The 18,725-nt window shown below is 43.7% G+C and overlaps 2 protein-coding genes across 8 annotated transcripts; both read left to right on the top strand.

Moving 5' to 3' along the window:
• Positions 1–1,752: 1,752 nt before the first annotated feature.
• LOC110296552 (N-acetyltransferase family 8 member 3) lies at positions 1,753–17,738 on the top strand. 7 transcript variants are annotated; one of them, XM_085840451.1, is made up of 4 exons: positions 2,017–2,093; positions 4,448–4,471; positions 15,797–16,017; positions 16,600–17,738. In XM_085840451.1, the coding sequence occupies exon 4, from the start codon at positions 16,675–16,677 to the stop codon at positions 17,356–17,358; it is 684 nt and encodes a 227-aa protein (XP_085696577.1). In that variant the 5' UTR covers positions 2,017–2,093; positions 4,448–4,471; positions 15,797–16,017; positions 16,600–16,674; the 3' UTR covers positions 17,359–17,738. The 7 variants fall into 7 exon arrangements, with proteins under 7 accessions (XP_085696579.1, XP_085696574.1, XP_085696578.1 ...); XM_085840453.1 differs by lacking the exons at positions 2,017–2,093; positions 4,448–4,471 and adding an exon at positions 1,753–1,858 and having other exon boundaries at positions 15,851–16,017; XM_085840448.1 differs by lacking the exons at positions 2,017–2,093; positions 4,448–4,471 and adding an exon at positions 1,772–1,858.
• LOC147003934 (putative N-acetyltransferase family 8 member 5) lies at positions 4,465–10,361 on the top strand. Its single transcript, XM_085840459.1, has one exon. It carries the CDS (start codon positions 4,522–4,524, stop codon positions 5,203–5,205), a length of 684 nt encoding a protein of 227 aa, XP_085696585.1. The 5' UTR covers positions 4,465–4,521; the 3' UTR covers positions 5,206–10,361.
• Positions 17,739–18,725: the final 987 nt, after the last annotated feature.

Raw genomic sequence — 18,725 nt, forward strand, 5'->3', positions numbered from 1 at the left:
TTTTTGCCCACGGGTCACTAAGAAAACCAGGAATATTAAACACACAGGAGATTCTCCTCCATAGAGAAGATTAAACGGCCTGTTTTCCTGCCCAGAAAGCCAAGAGTGGATCTTGTTAATGATTTCGTGATCTTTGTTGCTATCTGAAGCACCAGACCTTACCCACTTTTTGCTCTAGAGGCTGCCCTTCCCAAGAATGTTTATCCCAGACTCTATTCCTAGACCCAGTTAACAGAACCCATCCTTGGGGGAAATGTCGCTTGGACTTTATGGCTTGCTGATCTCTATGTTATCTTGGTCAGAGACCACAATAGAGTCTAGTCTCTTTAGTTATAGAGCCCACCTTTGTGGCCACGTGTACTTCATATAGGAATTTCTAAATAGTCACACCGTAAGCTTTATTGTGCACCTGAAATGGGACAGACTGTTGTCTGGAAACTTTTCCCCAAGTTGTACTGTATTTTAAAAATGCTGACAGTGAACTGTCTGGCATCAAACTCCCTGAGTCTGATCCATGTTAGTGAAATCAATCATTCTCATCTCTTCTGGGTTCACTTCCCTGCCTGAACACCGGCAGGGTCCCTGTCAGCCACCCTTGAACAGGTGGCCCTGAGAGGAATAACAAAGGAAGCCGAGCATATCACAGAGGTCAAGCCACTAAGCAACATTTGTCCATGCCTTGTGCTTCAGTTCCTTCAGTGCCTCCAGGTTCCTCCTTTAGTGTAACTCCTGCCTTGGCCTCTCTCACGGATGGACTGTGAATGGCATGTCTAACCCAAAGAAACCTTTTCCTGCCCAAGATGGGCTTTGGTCACGGTGTTTATCACAGCAACACAAATCAAACTAGGGCAAGGGGATCTTCATTTCTCAATGATTGAGATCAAATGCCTTCCAGAAGCTCACGGGCACAGCTTCTGGTATTCTGTCAACCTCTCCCTTAGGCCCGCTTGAGCCTGTCATCTGGAAATGGCCACAATAGTGATGGAAAGGACATGTGCAACCTAGCAGCCACCTCCCAACTATATGGCTCACTTGGAGCCTAATGATGAGATGGAGAAGCAGGAAGGCAGTATTCAGCTGCCAGGGTCCATTTTTAAATGTATATGTAGACCTTGGGCAGGGAGAAAGGCCGAAGTGTAGGTCATCTTTTGATTATGGGAAACCAGCCCCTTACCCAGGATGTGTGAGCCAATAGTGAGTTCCACAGTCCTCGAGCTCATCCAGCAGATGTGCATAGGGGAGCACAGGGCACCTCAGCAAGGCTACATGTGCCTAGCAAGAGGTGTGTGTGTGTGATGTGGTGGGATCAGGAAGAGAGATGGCACTCTTCCTATGAGGGTCGTCCCAAAGCCGGCTTCTCTTCCAGGTTAATCCTATGGTGATTGCAAAGCCAATGAGCAAAGACTCCTCTATCATATCCCAGCCCTTGACCTTTGGTTTATGATTACCCAGGAGCCAGCCAATGATGTGCCAGGCTATGTCGGCTCCCGAGCCCTCAGTCGGGTTGTAGCAGATTTTCTTTGGATGGCATTTGGAGGCTGACGATTTCCTGAACACTTTCAGCTCTGTGGTACCAGGTGAGAGGAGAGAGAGTCAAGGCTGGGAGGGAGGTCTCTTGTGGACCTGCAGTCTTGACAACCTTTCTGGGGATTCAAGGGTGGCATGTTGGGAGATGACCTTTTGACCTTTAGGCAGATTACGTCATCTCAAAAAGGCAGAAGAGGGTTTTCTGAAACTTCTTCATGGGAACATGGGATTCTGCTGTCTACAGACCCTGAAGAAGAAACCAGTAGCTGGGGACACCACATCCTCCTTCCAGTGTGCCTTATTAAGGTGTGGAACAACCAATTCCTTGGAGGTGAGTAAGCATATCAGACAAAGGCCAAGTTGAAGGCCAATCTTGTCCTCTAATGCTTGTTACATCAGCTCCAGTATCCATTAATCCTTCAAAGCTTTTCCCTTCAATTATTAATTTAAGATTAGGTCTCTGATTAGTAATAGATTGAACCCAGTACACATCAAAGGAACCAAAGTCACTCTGTCCTCTCTCACTCTTAACAAATCTGGACAGTAGCGGATGCAAGAGAACTAAGGTAAGTTGAGCAATTCTTTGATTAGCACATACAGTTATAATACCATGAGGGAAAGCAGCCATAATTTTAATTTCTCCCTCATAATCATTATTTCAAACACCTGGATAAATATGCAGACCTTTTACAATAGAACTGCTTTGTCCTAAAAGAAATCCCCAAGTGTCTGCTGGTAGAGGTCCAAAACTCCTATAGACAGAGTTTGAACTCCCATTTCTGGCGTTATTACTGCATGGGTAGTGGAACTGAGGTCCAATCCTGCACTTCCTGGGGTTGCCCTGATAAGTTCAAAAATGGACTTATCAAAAACCCTATTTGATTAGCATTGCTTTCATATTGACCTTCTCCTAAAAGCATGTTAATATCACATTCTGGGTTACCTGTCTGAACATTCAAAGAGGCAGTTTTCTTACTGGCTTCTTGCCATTCAGAACTCCAAAGTAAGAAATCTCTTCTTGACAAAGTAGCCTTACATAGAGTCTGCCAATCTTGGGGGGTTAAATTTGACTCCATGACAGTATCCAATAATGCTTGTGTAAAAGGAGCTGTAGGGCCATATTGTGCCACAGCTGTTTTTAACTCCTTTATCACCTTGAACTCCAAAGGCTGATATTGTCTGACTCTATTGTTTTGCTGGTCAGTTATCTCAACTACAGAAAAATCTAGCACATCAGATCTATCCTGCCCTTTCCCGCAAGCCTGACTCACAGCTCTTTCTAGCCATTGGTACATTTCAGAATAGCTGTTCTTCCCTGTATTTGACACCTTTTTTTTAGCTCCTGCAGCTCATTAGTCAATTTCTGCAACTTAATCTCAAACTCTAATCTATTTAGTTGCATGTCCATTTGAGTAGCATCTCCTATAGTGGAGGCCATGGGTGGAGCAGAAGGTTGGCAAGGAGGCCAATCCTTCTCATAATATTTGGCGGCTCCTTTTTCTGAATGATCTTCTTTGTCTAATGTTAGCTCATCATTAGAATCTCTCATGAGAGGGCCCTTTTCTGAGAAAGTCCTCTCTGACAGGTGTTCGTACTGAGATTCTTCAAGCTCTCCCTGGGCACTATCTGACACCTGCGAGGTCTCTTCATCAATAGCATCTTTTATGAGCACCCAGAGGCAGAAAATGAAATTATCTGCCTGGGTGTTTCTCAGAGCTTCTCCAGTTCTCTCCCAGGTTCTCTGAACCATGGTTTTCTCCTCTGAACCACGGACAGCAAGAATCTATCTAATCTGAAAAATCTTCTAACAAGTTGTTCTCCAAACCCTACTCCTCTTGCCTGAAGCAGCTCTTGAAGGCAGTGGACAAATGCCTGTTTAGAATTTTCTATTCCCATTTTCTGCTGTCAACCCCTAAGTGGAATCAGCGCCAGATCAATGCTGTCCCAACTTAGCCCGTATCCTTTCACACCTACAGCAACAATTTCAAAAAGATGAAGTTTAAAGCCTGAATGAATGAATACAACATGTTGCTTACTGTGCCAGATACGGTCTTCTTTGTTTTCCCTTCTTGTGGAGCTCCACCTAAGACAGAGTTCCTTCAGTCAATCCTGCCGTAGTCAGGTCCCACGTTCAGGTGCCAAACTGTGGCCTCCCACAGCCACACGAACTGGGTTCTTCCTGACAGGTAGGCTGGGGCTATATGGAAAATAGATGGCGAGAGAAAAAGGAGACCAAGACAAATTCTGATCAAGGCTCGATGTTTATTAAGAATCTGTGCTTATAAAGGGGGAAAGCCCATCCCCCGCTGATCCACTCTTGATGCCTTGTTGCCAGCCTGTTAGAAATAAGTCTGACAGCACTTGTTGGCAGTAAGTTGTCAGTCGCCAGGTTGTCACCTATCTCAGGAATTTCTCAGGAATTTCAGCCTCTCAGCAGGTAGCAGGGTCTTGGATAAGAACAGCACAGGTGACAGAACAATAGAACCATCTAGGTGAGAAGACTCCACACTAGGTGGTCTCATTCACAGTGGCAGCCAGCTCAAGGCTGGGGGAGGCTACATTAAGGTATCAAAATATCAGATGACCAGTTTACTGGGTTAGGAGGGCAGCAGGGAAAGGGCCAAATCACATCTCTGCTGCATACAGATCACCACAGTGAATCCTGAAAGCAACCTAGAAACCAGGTGTTATTTTCCATGTTCTATGATAAACACACACAGGCTCAGAGAGTGACATGTCCAGGGTGCATGACTAGAACCCGGGGATGGATCAGGTGTTCCTGACCTGCACTTCTTCTCAGTGGTATTCTGTGTTCTCTTGAGTGATACAAGAAGACACAAAGTTTACACAGCTCGTGAGAGGATTTAGGCAGGGTGGAGGGGGTACAGGGAACTCATGTGGCTTCCTCTCTCTCCTGCAGGACTCAAGGAAACCGTGAAGAAAGGTCTAGCTTTCTCTTGTGATTGCTGATATTTGAAACCCACAAGTCTCCCCATGGCTCCTTATCAGATCCGCCAGTACCAGGAGAGGGACTATAAACTGGTTGTGGGCTTGTTCTCCAGGGGCATGATAGAGCACATCCCTGCTGCCTTCCGCTACACGCTGCTGCTGCCCAAGACCCTCCTGTTTTTATTTTCGATGCCTCTAGCCATAGTCCTGGTGTTTGGCTCCTGGCTACTGGCTGTTATATGCATCTTCTTTCTGCTCCTACTCCTGCGGCTCCTTGCCGGACAGCCCTTCAAGGACTATGTGGCCCAGTGTTTGCAGACAGACATGGCTGACATCACCAAGTCTTACCTGAATGCACATGGCTCCTTCTGGGTGGCTGAGTCTGGAGGACAGGTGGTGGGCACAGTGGGTGGTCTGCCAGTTAAGGACCCTCCGTTAGGGAGGAAGCAGATGCAGCTGTTTCACCTGTCTGTGTCCTCACAACATCGAGGACAGGGGATAGCAAAAGCACTGGTCAGAACTGTCCTCCAGTTTGCACGAGACCAGGGCTATAGTGATGTTGTTCTTGAGACCAGTATCATACAACAAAGTGCTATAACCCTCTATGAGGCTATGGGATTCCAAAGGACAGGAAAATACTCAGAGATCAGCATTATCAAATGGTTAATTACATTTTCTATAATTCATTTCACATATTCTTTCCCTTCTACTCAGAAACATGAGCTATAATCTCATTTCTTACCATATAGATCAGGTTCCAATTACTGTACTGTAATAAATAATAAAAGCATATTTTTCATGCTCACCGGATTACTATTTGACAATGTTAGGGTGACAGAGTTGACCTCTACAGCACACAGCCCTTCTCCATGAGACATTTGTTTCATCTTTGAGATCCTTTCCTGGGGCTACTTTGCATCTCTACTCTTATTAAACTGAGCATGGCTGTTGTGAGCTACTTGCCAGGCTACAGCTTGAAGGCCTTCCAGAAGCTCACAAGCATAGCTTCTTTTTGGTCAATCTTTTCCTTACATGTTCCAACTTAACACAAGTCCTTCCCTGTTTATATTCAACTGGTCAAGACAGAGCCTTTTATCTGATTTCCCTTTCCTTGATGTCTTTATGAATCCCATTTACATGCCTGATTAAATCTTTCAGACCCACCAACACCTCTTCTATCATGTAAAGATCATGTCCTACCAGGGTCATCAGCCAAGCTACTGAAGCCCCATTCCGTCTGTAAGGGCTCTGCTGAATCAACCAGTTTCTTAAGTCTTTGGAAAGCCGTCTTATCAGTGGGGCATCCAACACCAAGATAATCATGACAAGTTGTTCTATGCTCATTTCCATTGATGCGGTATGCAGAGAGAACAGCTTAGCAACGTAAGACTCCACTTGGTTTGGACATCTTCCTTCTAACAATGCCCTTAGCAATCTGGGACCCTCACTGGCATGTACTCCTCATGTATGTCCTATCCTAACAATATATGTGGCAACCTAAGACCCCCACTCCCATTGAGATGAATGTATACCTCATTCTAAGTGCTGCAATAGATTCCAGTACCACTAACATTTGTTAATGGCTCCACTTTTGTGGATACATTCCATTGTGCTATATTCTGAGATATATCCTGTATAAGAGAGAAGGTGTCAGGCTGGAGAGATGGCTCAGAGGTTAAGAGCACTGACTGCACTTCCAGAGGTCTTTAATTCCCAGCAACCACATGGTGGCTCACAACCATCTGTAATGGATCCAATGCCCTCTCCTGGTGTGTCTGAAGACAGCTACAGTGTACTCATCATATATATCAAATAAAGAAATAAAATCTTGAGAGAGAGAGAGAAAGAGAGAGAGAGAGAGAGAGAGAGAGAGAGAGAGAGAGAGAGACAGAGAGAGAGAGAGACAGAGAGAATTCAGCCTAGTGGTTTCGGATACATGTATAGTAAGGCAAACTATGTTATGTAAGTGAACTTTTTTTTATTAGATATTTTCTTCATTTACATTTCAAATGCTATCCCAAAAGTCTCCTATACACTTCCCCCACCCTGCTCTCCAACCCACCCACTCCTGCTTCCTGGCCCTGGCATTCCCCTGTACTGGGGCATATAATCTTCACAAGGCCAAGGGCCTCTAATCCCATTGATGGCCAACTAGGCCATCCTTTGCTACATATGCAGCTAGAGACATGAGCTCTGGGGGTATTGGTTACTTCATATTGTTGTTCCTCCTATAGGGCTCCAGACCCCTTCAGCTCCTTGGGTACTTTCTCTAGCTCCTTCATTGGGGGCCCAGTGTTCCATCCAATAGATGACTGTGAGCATGCACTTCTATATTTGCCAGGCACTGGCATAGCCTCCCAAGAGATATAAGGGTCCTATAAGCAAAATCTTTCTGGCATATGCAAGCGTCTGGGTTTGGTGGTTGTTTATAGGATGGATCTCCAGTTGGGGCTGTCTCTGGGTGGTCCTTCCTTCCATCTCATTGTCTCTGTAACTCCTTCTATGGGTATTTTGTTCCCCATTCTAAGAAGGAACAATGTATCCACACTTTGGTCTTCCTTCTTCTTGAATTTCATGTGATTTGCAAATTGTATCTGTTAAATCCATTTGTTTCATAACTTCTGTTAGTTTCAATGTGTCTCTGTTTAGTTTCTGTTTCCAGGATTTGTCCATTGATGGGAGTGGGGTGTTGAAGTCTTTCACTATTATTGTGTGTGGTGCAATGTGTGCTTTGAGCCTTACTATAGTTTCTTTAATGAATGTGGATGTCCTTCCATTTGGAGCATAGAGATTCAGAATTGAGAGTTCATCTTGGAAGATTTTACCTTTGATGAGCATGAAGTGTCCCTCCTTGTCTTTTTTGATAACTCTGGGTTGAAGTCGATTTTTTTTTTTTTCGATATTAGAATGGCTACTCCAGCTTGTTTCTTCGGACCATTTGCTTGGAAAATTGTTTTCTGGCTTTTTACTCTGAGGTAGTGTCTGTCTTTGTTCCTGAGGTGGGTTTCCTGTATGCAGCAAAATGTTGGGTCCTATTTATGTTGCCAGTCTGTTAGTCTATGTCTTTTTATTGGGGAATTGAGTCCATTGATATTAAGAGATATTAAGGGAAAGTAATTGTTGCTTCCTGTTATTTTTGTTGTTAGAGTTAGGATTCTGTTCTTATTATGGCTGTCTTCTTTTAGGTTTGTTGAAGAATTACTTTCTTGCTTTTTCTAGGGCATAATTTCCTTCCTTGTGTTGGAGTTTTGCATTTATTATCCTTTGAAGGGCTGGATTCGTGGAAAGATATTCTGTGAATTTGGTTTTGTCATGGAATACTTTGGTTTCTCCATCTATGGTAATTGAGAGTTTTGCTTGGTATAGTAGCCTGGGCTGGCATTTGTGTTCTCTTAGGATCTGTATAATCATCTGTCCAGGATCTTCTGGCTTTCATAGTCTCTGGTGAGAAGTCTGGTGTAATTCTAATAAGTCTGCCTTTATATGTTACTTGACCTTTTTCCCTTACTGCTTTTAATATTCTATCTTTATTTAGTGCATTTGTTGTTCTGATTATTATGTGTCAGGAGGAATTTCTTTTCTGGTCCTATCTATTTGGAGTTCTGTATGCTTCTTGTATGTTTATGGGCTTCTCTTTCTTTAGGTTAGGGAAGTTTTCTTTTATAATTTTGTTGAAGATATTTACTGACCCTTTAAGTTGAAAATCTTCATTCTCATCTATACCTATTATCCTTAGGTTTGCTCTTCTCATTGTGTCCTAGATTTCCTGGATGTTTTAAGTTAGGATCTTTTTGCAATTTGTATTTTCTTTGATTGTTGTGTCCATGTTTTCTATGGAATCTTCTGCACCTGAGATTCTCTCTTCCATCCCTTGTATTCTGTTGCTGATGCTCACACATCTATGGTTCCTGTTTTCTTTCCTAGGATTTCTATCTCCAGAGTTGTCTCCCTTTGGGTTTTCTCTATTGTTTCTACTTCCATTTTTAGATCTTGGATGGTTTTGTTCAATTCCATCACCTGTTTGGTTTTCCTGTAATTCTTTAAAGGATTTTTGTGTTTCCTCTTTAAGTAGTACATCTACCTGTTTAGTAGTGTTCTCCTTTATTTCTTTAAGTGAGTTATTAATGCCCTTCTTAATTCCTCTACCAGCATCATGAGATACAACTTTAAATCCGAAGCTTGCTTTTTGGGTGTGTTGGGGTATCCAGGACTTGCTGTGATGGGTGTACTAGGTTCCGATGATACCAAGTGGTCTTGATTTCTGTTAGTAAGATTCTTACATTTGCCGTTCGCCATCTTGTATTCTCTGGTGTTAGATGTTCTAGCTGTCTCTGGAGCTCATTCCTCCTGTGATTCTGTTAGCTTTGTCAGCACTCCTGGGAGCCCAACTCTCTCCTGAGTCCTAGTGGTCAGAGCACTCTCTGCAGGAAAGCTCTCCTCTGGCAAGGAAGGTGCACAGAGTTCTGGGTCTCAGCTCTGCCTCCTGGCTGAGGATGAAGGCCTGAGGGGACCCTGTCCAAGAAGCTCTGTTGCTTCTGCAGCCCGTGAGCTCTCCTGCTCGGACTGGTTTCTGAGAATCCTGGGATACAAGATCATAAGTGAACTTTTAAAGAGAACTCTCTAATTACATAATATACTGTGTATGTCTAAAATCAGATGCATCATCAAAAAGGCTGTACACAGTCCAGACAAGGTTATATAATTCCAAAGTATCAATCAAAGAGAAAACCACTGCTCTTATGAATATGTTTAGCCCTTGATAAGTGTCAGTGGCCAAAGCATTGTCAATGGACAAAACATTACAAAGTTTTACATTGTGAAAAAGTGAAATTACATTTTATAGTTTTCATTTCTGTAAAGCAGAGAATAATTTAGAAGAATCTAAATTCACATCTATGGTCACCGAGATTAGAGAGAGCAAGCTGTAGGTGCAGTGTTCTTATGGATCCTGTGAGAGTGCCCAGCCCTACTGGAACCACCACTTTGACCCCACCTGCAAAAATATGAGCAGAAGGCAGAGAGATGAAGCTATACACTAAAAGCAGACAGGGGGGTTTGAACTGTTCTCTAATTGTAACTTCTATATTTTATCTGACTGGGGCTTCACTGAGTAGAATTCAAACAAAGTTGCATCCATAGCACTGAGGGCATTCAACACAAAAAGAGAAGTGATAGGTGGGGCCTAGGGTGAATGATTCTCCCTAAGGAGGTATGGTGGGAAGGGCTTTCCAGGAAGAGGCATGGCACAGGTTGTTGTAGCCCTGAGGGTTCTCAAAGGCCCTGTAGCACCTTCACAGGTAGGACACACACTGCAGACTGACCTGAAGGTCCAGAGCAAACATTTGTCTCAAATGAGTGGCCTCTGGGAAGGTGTTCTTTCCACCTACAGTGGCTCTGGTTTTATGTGAAGTTCCTTGATCCACTTAGACTTGACCTTAGTACAAGGAGATAGGAATGGATCGATTCGCATTCTTCTACATGTTAACAACCAGTTGTGCCAGCACCATTTGTTGAAAATGCTGTCTTTCTTCCACTGGATGTTTTTAGCTCCCTTGTCGAAGATCAAGTGACCGTAGGTGTGTGGGTTCATTTCTGGGTCTTCAATTCTATTCCATTGGTCTATTTGTCTGTCACTATACCAGTACCATGCAGTTTTTATCACAATTGCTCTGTAGTAGAGCTTTAGGTCCGGCATGGTGATTCCACCAGAGGTTCTTTTATCCTTGAGAAGAGTTTTTGCTATCCTAGGTTGTTATTCCAGATGAATTTGCAGATTGCACTTTCTAATTCGTGGAAGAATTGAGTTGGAATTTTGATGGGGATTGCATTGAATCTGTAGATTGCTTTTGGCAAGATAGCCATTTTTACAATGTTGATCCTGCCAATCCATGAGCATGGGAGATCTTTCCATCTTCTGAGATCTTCTATAATTTCTTTCTTCAGAGACTTGAAGTTTTTATTATACAGATCTTTCACTTCCTTAGTTAGAGTCACGCCAAGATATTTTATATTATTTGTGACTATTGAGAAGGGTGTTGTTTCCCTAATTTCTTTCTCAGCCTGTTTATTCTTTGTGTAGAGAAAGGCCATTGATTTGTTTGAGTTAATTTTATATCCAGCTACTTCACCGAAGCTGTTTATCAGGCTTAGGAGTTCTCTGGTGGAATTTTTAGGGTCACTTATATATACTATCATATCATCTGCAAAAAGTGATATTTTGACTTCATCTTTTCCAATTTGTATCCCTTTGATCTCCTTTTGTTGTCGAATTGCTCTGGCTAGGACTTCAAGTACAATGTTGAATAGGTATGGAGAAAGTGGACAGCCTTGTCTAGTCCCTGATTTTAGAGGGATTGCTTCAAGCTTCTCACCATTTACTTTGATGTTGGCTACTGGTTTGCTGTAGATTGCTTTTATCATGTTTAGGTATGGGCCTTGAATTCCTGATCTTTCCAAGACTTTTATCATGAATGGGTGTTGGATCTTGTCAAATGCTTTTTCCGCATCTAATGAGATGACCATGTGGTTTTTGTCTTTGAGTTTGTTTATATACTGGATTACGTTGATGGATTTCCGTATATTGAACCATCCCTGCATCCCTGGGATGAAACCTACTTGGTCAGGATGGATGATTGTTTTGATGTGTTCTTGGATTCGGTTAGCAAGAACTTTATTGAGGATTTTTGCATCAATATTCATAAGGGATATTGGTCTGAAGTTTTCTATCTTTGTTGGGTCTTTTTGTGGTTTAGGTATCAGAGTAATTGTGGCTTCATAGAATGAGTTGGGTAGAGTACCTTCTTTTTCTATTTTGTGGAATAGTTTGTGAAGAACTGGGATTAGATCTTCTTTGAAGGTCTGATAGAACTCTGCACTAAACCCATCTGGTCCTGGGCTTTTTTTGGTTGGGAGACTATTAATGACTGCTTCTATTTCTTTGGGGGATATAGGGCTGTTTAGATCATTAACCTGATCTTGATTCAACTTTGGTACCTGGTATCTGTCTAGGAACTTCTCCATTTCATCCAGGTTCTCCAGTTTTGTTGAGTATAGCCTTTGGTAGAAGGATCTGATGGTGTTTTGGATGTCTTCAGGATCTGTTGTTATGTCTCCTTTTTCATTTCTGATTTTGTTAATTAGGATGCTTTCCCTGTGCCCTCTAGTGAATCTGGCTAAGGGTTTATCTCTCTTGTTGATTTTCTCAAAGAACCAGCTCCTTGATTGGTTGATTCTTTGAATAGTTTTTCTTGTTTCCACTTGGTTGATTTCACCCCTGAGTTTGATTATTTCCTGCCGTCTACTCCTCTTGGGTGAATTTGCTTCCTTTTGTTCTAGTGCTTTTAGGTGTGTTGTCAAGCTGCTAATGTGTGCTCTCTCTAGTTTCCTTTTGGAGGCACTCAGAGCTATGAGTTTTCCTCTTAGAAATGCTTTCATTGCGTCCCATAAGTTTGGGTATGTTGTGGCTTCATTTTCATTGAACTCTAAAAAGTCCTTAATTTCTTTCTTTATTCCTTCCTTGACCAAGGTATCATTGAAAAGAGTGTTGTTCAGTTTCCACGTGAAGGTTGGCTTTCTATTATTTATTTTGTTATTGAAGATCTGCTTTAGTCCATGGTGATCTGATAGGATGCATGGGACAATTTCAATATTTTTGTATCTGTTGAGGCCTGTTTTGTGACCAATTATGTGGTCAATTTTGGAGAAGGTGCCATGAGGTGCTGAGAAGAAGGTATATCCTTTTGTTTTAGGATAGAATGTTCTGTAGATATCTGCCAGATCCATTTGATTCATAATTTCTCTTAGTTTCTCTGTGTCCCTGTTTAGTTTCTGTTTCCATGATCTGTCCATTGGTGAAAGTGGTGTGTTGAAGTCTCCCACTATTATTGTATGAGGTGCAATGTGTGCTTTGAGATTTACTAAAGTTTCTTTAATGAATGTGGCTGCCTTTGTATTTGGAGCATAGATATTCAGGATTGATAGTTCCTCTTGGAGGATTTTACCTTTGATGAATATGAAGTGTCCCTCCCTGTCTTTTTTAATGACTTTGGGTTGGAAGTCAATCTTATCAGATATTAGAATGGCTACTCCAGCTTGTTTCTTCATACCATTTGCTTGGAAAATTGTTTTCCAGCCTTTCATTCTGAGGTAGTGTCTATCTTTTTCTCTGAGATGAGTTTCCTGTAAGCAGCAAAATGTTGGGTCTTGTTTGTGTAGCCAGTTTGTTAGTCTATGTCTTTTTATCGGGGAGTTGAGTCCATTGATATTAAGAGATATTAAGGAAAAGTAATTGTTGTTTCCTGTTATTTTTGTTGTTAAAGTTGGCATTCTGTTCTTGTGGCTGTCTTCTTTTAGGTTTGTTGAGGGATTACCTTCTTGTTGTTTCTAGGGCATGGTTCCTGTCCTTGTATTGGTTTTTTTCTGTTATTATCCTTTGAAGGGCTGGATTCGTGGAGAGATAATGTGTGAATTTGGTTTTGTCGTGGAATACTTTGGTTTCTCCATCTATGTTAATTGAGAGTTTGGCTGGGTATAGTAGCCTGGGCTGGAATTTGTGTTCTTTTAGTGTCTGTATAACATCCGTCCAGGATCTTCTGGCTTTCATAGTCTCTGGTGAAAAATCTGGTGTAATTCTGATAGGCTTGCCTTTATATGTTACTTGGCCTTTTTCTCTTACTGCTTTTAGTATTCTATCTTTATTTAGAGCATTTGTTGTTCTGATTATCCACCTACAGTGGAACCATACTGTATATACCCTGAAGCCTAGACCCGAGCTATACTGCAGACAAAGCAACCCTGGGCTAGCTGGAGGACTACAGTTGCCTAAGCAGCTGTTCCCACCTCCTGTCAAAATAGACACTGAAGAAGAAAAACATGTGCTATTGTCCCTTGGCCAGAAACACTTCCCAGGAGTCTGATAGGAAGAAGGTTAGGGGAAAGTGACAATGTTGAAAGCCTGAGTTCTGAGCCACCATGTAGGTTCTAGAGATTGGACCCAAGTCCTATGAACAAGCAATCAATGCTCTACCGGCAGAGCGGTCTCTGCAGCCACCAGTTCTGTCACCATCAATCCAAACTGGATCTGGTATGGTCTTCTAGGGCATCCTCTAATGATGGAGATTCCTAAGAAGTGTCACCTTCTAAAGTACCCACCACCTCCCAAGACCTTGTTTCAGTGCAGGAGTGTCCAGATCTAAACTGTAACAGGAGCCCAACACCAAGACTATGGGAGAAGTTTTCTCTTGTCACTACTGGAAACAAAAGAGCTTTTCTAGGGTCTTGTCTAAATCTACATGTTCATTTCCAGAATAATCGACCTCCTGAGAAAATTAAACTCTCTGAGATAGCTTATATGTTAACAGATGTCGGATCCTGCTTGGAATTAAAAGTCTGCCAGGGTGTCCAGCAAACATCTATAACTTCATTGTAAAGTACCTGCATTCTGATAACACCCTACCCACCCCAAAACACTTATCATTGCATAATGAGCAAAAAAAAGAACTATAAAAAAGGGACAGATGTGGTGTGTGAATTCTGGGAAAATCTCTACTCATTCCCCAAGAAGACATGAATTCCCATCTCTTCTCTAGTCTATCCCTCCTTTCAGTTGTATTTTATACTCTTGACTACAGATCACCAGTGGATAGAGAAGTAGACTTGGGAGTATCTTTCACTTCTGCTTTTGGCCAAGAATGCAAGTCAACCTTGCTGCTCAACCAACACTTGGCCTTCTCTTTGGACCCACTATTTCAGGATGAAAAAAGAACCCATTTTTGGACTCAGAACTAGCAATCAATCAAATAGGATCAGGTTTTTAAATATCACAGCTTTTGAGGAGAATCACAACAAAGAAAATGAACCCAGGAAGTTGTCATAGTCAAACCAGCAACTTCACTAGAGATGAGGAATCTGCCTGGAGTTAGGGGGCATGACAACCTGAAACTATGAACTGTGAGTTCAGCAGTCAGCAGAGTGGGGGGTGGGGCTGCCCTCAGCATCAAGAAAGCACAGGACCTTTGCACTCTCTCTGCTATGCTTAGAAACCCCACACTCCCCCAAGGGGGCTTATCCCCACACTATCAACAGCTCCAGGTCATTAGAAACTCAGGCCAGAAGGAATTTATCACCTCCCTGGAGGCAGGGAAGCCTGGTTGGCCAGCTTCTTCCAGATGGATTCTGTCCAATCTGGAAGGAGTTTGCCTGGAAGCTTCCACTCTGGAAATTGAGGCTGAGGGCCAGACTGCAGGGCTGAGGACAGACAGGCACTAAAGCCCATCCTCAGCCCGCATCTCTGGGAAAATCCTCCATTCCACTGACCCATGCACAAGGACACAGATGTGTTGGTAAATTGCAGAGATGCTGTGTGGGTTATCCTCATCTCGCCAGGCTCACTTCAGTTAGATCCTCCCCAGATGCATAAGTCAGCAAAGGAGGCTGCTTGGTCACACAGGAGAGATCTGGAGGGTGTGTGCCCCAAAACTAGCAATACTCACTGAAGACTAAACTAGAATTGCATCTTGCCAAAAGGTCACCACAATCTTGAACCGTCTCTGCCTAGTTCACTGTGGGAACGGTGCTGCTTTGTCTGTTAACCTGTGATCCCTCTCCATTTCTGTCCTTGTTGCCAAGAAAGGTTATGCAAGAATGTTATATAAGTCTTCTCCTTTATTTGGGCCAGCCACTGGAAAGTGGGACCTGTGTGCGGTAACACATACTTTATAGCAGTGCCCTGAGATTCCCCACCAAACTGGATTGTATTTGGATAATAATCCTCTGCTTGCCGATCTATCTCTGTGAATAGTGGGGGGGGGGGTGCTCCTAGTTTAGTCCACACACCCCCTCCCCCAGCACACACACAGATAAATCCTCAAATACTGGCTTCATCCTAGGCAGAAAGCCACGAGCTGAGGGGCATAAGTGGGTCTCTTCCATGGGGACATTTTAACATACAAGGGTGTCTCTCTAAGTCTGGGGCCTGAGAAGACTCATGCATGCATCATGGTAGTTTCATCAACACATGTTTGAGGCAGGGATGGAGAAGTCAGCGAAGACCACCTGGAGCCATTAGAAAAGGAGGCAAGTGCAGCCTGGGCAGGGAGAAGCCCACCAATGAAGGCTCCTGCACTTGAGACAGTAGGTGTAACTCCTGCTTATGTGACAAGTGAGCTCACGGGAGAGGAGCAGGGATTAGAGGGCCTCAGAGAAGGGCAAGAGTACTGGGAGAGAGCCACTACACCTGAGAGGGGACAAGGAGGTGAGGTGCCAGCCTTCCACCATGAGAGTAAGGACCCCTGAGCCATTTCAGATCCTGATTCCCTTCCAGGTTCATTCTGTGGCAGTCACGAAGTTGACTACACCCGAATGTCCCTCTCCACAGCCCATCTACTTGACTCTGTGGTTTATAATTATCAAACATCCAGCTTTCAGCCAATGAGGTTTCTACCAAGTCTGCTACCTCAATAAATAACAGGCCACTGATTAGCCTCACATCAGTCACAAGCACAGCACTAAGGCTGATTTGGACCCTGAGCTCTGAGCAACTAGGTGAGTATGTTTGGGGGCAAGGTTGGGGTTGGGGGGTGTCTCTGCATTTGTCTCCTGTAACAGGACCTTCTTGTTCATGTTTTCTTAAAAGTCTAAATGTTCAGAGCTGATGGGAAATGGCTTTGTTGAAACTTGATCTTGGAAATCCTGCATTTGCAATGTATATACTCTAGAGAAAGAGATCAATGGAGCTGGGCTTGAAGACTGGTGGCCTCAGGGTACTATCTCAGTGCTCCATGAAATTTAGAGAGCCAGTAATGGGGCCAGGAGGGTGGAAGAGAAGGGGGCCACCAGTACTTCTAGGGGAGTCTAGAAGGCAAGTGTTTCTTTATCGTGTTCTGCAGGTGAAGATACAGGTCCAGAGAGATTAAGTGATGTGCTCAATGTCTCACTTCCAGACAGGCAGAGAAAATAACATTCCAACTAGTGTGTCTGGCCTTATACTTTCTCTCTGTTGATGGTTTCCTCTTAGGTCACATGTGCATGTACACACACAGACACACACAGAGACACATGTTGAGCAGGTTAATGGCAAGCTGGGAACTTGGTTGGTGGACTTGCATGGTTTTTTTTTCTCTTCAGCAGGGTTTCAGGGAAACCTGCAGTCAGAAGCAGCTGTGTCTTTGGTCTTTGAGATCTTAGTCTCTGAAGTCTCCCATGGCTCCTTATCATATCCGAAAATACCAGGACAGCGACCACAGGAGTGTGGTGGATTTGTTCCGCAGAGGCATGGAGGAGCACATCCCCGCCACCTTCCGCCACATGCTGCTGCTGCCCCGAACCCTCCTGCTCTTACTCGGGGTCCCTCTTACTCTATTCCTGGCCTCAGGCTCCTGGCTTCTGGTTCTTCTGTCTATCCTTACCCTCTTTCTTTCCCTGTGGTTCCTTGCAAAATACACATGGGAAAAGTATCTGATACATTGTTTGCACACAGACATGGCTGACATCACCAGAACCTACCTGAGTTCTCGTTCCTCCTGCTTCTGGGTAGCTGAGTCTAGAGGTCAGACAGTGGGCATGGTGGCTGCTCGGCCAGTGAAGGACCCCCTCCTGCAGAAGAAGCAACTGCAGCTACTTCACCTCTCTGTGTCATTGCAGCACCGAAGAGAAGGCCTAGGGAAAGCTATGGTCAGGACTGTCCTCCAATTTGCACAGATGCAGGGCTTCAGTGAAGTTGTCCTTTCCACCAGCATGCTGCAGTACAAAGCCCTGGCTCTCTACCAGGGCATGGGCTTCCAGAAGACTGGCGAGACCTTCTACACCTATATATCCAGACTAAGGAAATCTCCATTGATACACTTAAAGTATTGCCTCACGTCTCCTCGGGAAGGGGACCTGTGATCTCTCTCCTGTGGGCGTCAATCAGGATCTGATTGCTTCTGTAATAGTAACAAGCAGACCCAGCTACTTCAGGTGCAAACCACTAACCCTCACTCTCATGCACATCTGAATAAGTGTGTTTGTGGGTGGGGTTGGGGCAATGGTTACTCTGTGTTATCTATGCTTTCTGAGGTCTTCTTTAGCTAACACTAACGCCGTGTATAAAAAGTAACACAATATGAACTAACCAGTACCCCGGAGCTCGTGTCTCTAGCTGCATATGTATCAGAAGATGGCCTAGTCGGCCATCACTGGAAAGAGAGGCCCATTGGACTTGCAAACATTATATGCCCCAGTACAGGGAAACGCCAGGGCGAAAAAGTGGGAGTGGGTGGGTAGGGGGTTGGGGGGAGGGTATGGGGGACTTTTGGGATAGCATTGGAAATGTAAATGAGGAAAATACCTAATAAAAAAAAAGAAAAAAAAAGTAACACAAAATAGTAAAATTTTACTTAACTTGTGAATCTTTGGGTCATCTACTGAGCTTGGCAGGCCAGCTATCAGGGTCTCAGGACACCTTGGGTTGGCAGAAGCATATTACCTCACTCTAACAGTCTGTCTCAGGCAGGGCTCCAGGTTTTTGTAAAGTTACAAAAGCAGAAGCATAAGGAAGTGAAGGTCTTTCCCAAACCCTGAAGGTGTCACACGCAGAACCAAGACTTGGTTGGAATCTCAACTACCTCTGTTTTAGAGGGACTGAAGTCCCAGAACCAAGGGACTGGCTATGGCCCTGTGACTAGCCAGGCAGCACAAGGTTAGGACAGTGGGTGGAGGTGAGCCACAGGGTGTTTTAGAAATTATTTACACCCTTTGGCAGCTGATTGGACTCGACCTCGTGGAGCAGCATGCATGTCTTTGAGATAGGCTGAACATGGAGTGTTCCTGTAGTCAAGAAAAGCTATAGGATTAGCAAGGCTCCCATACATCAGCCCTGGGACACAGCTCCATCCTGTCTACATTGCCCTGCGATTCCTCATTTCCCTAAGTGCCTCTGGCCTGAATGTGCTCCTGTAAGCCTTGATGTCTTAGGGTCGTGACAATATCATAATAGCAGTGCAAATGTTACCAAATGCCACCAGCTGTTTTTTGTGTATTTTAAAATAGTTAACCCCAAGCATCTGCATGCTTTTAATCCTAGCACTCAGAAGGCAGAGGTGAGGCAGGAGGCTATCTGTGAGTTCCAAAACCAGCCTCATCTACATAGCAAAATCTAGGCCAGCAAGAGCTACATAATGAAACCCTATCTTAATAATAATAATAATTTTTTAAAAATGGTTAACTTTAAAACCTGTAAGTGTTTTCTCCCAGTAATGGGAAAATGAAAGAAG

The sequence above is a fragment of the Mus caroli genome, unplaced genomic scaffold (genome assembly GCF_978045245.1).
Source record: "Mus caroli unplaced genomic scaffold, Mus_caroli_1 scaffold_7, whole genome shotgun sequence".
Classification (NCBI taxonomy): domain Eukaryota; kingdom Metazoa; phylum Chordata; class Mammalia; order Rodentia; family Muridae; genus Mus; species Mus caroli.

What these genes read in the sequence shown, in the direction of transcription:
- LOC147003934 (XM_085840459.1), top strand. Translation starts at nt 4,522, where the DNA reads ATGGCTCCTTATCAGATCCGCCAGTACCAGGAGAGGGACTATAAACTG.
- LOC110296552 (XM_085840453.1), top strand. Translation starts at nt 16,675, where the DNA reads ATGGCTCCTTATCATATCCGAAAATACCAGGACAGCGACCACAGGAGT.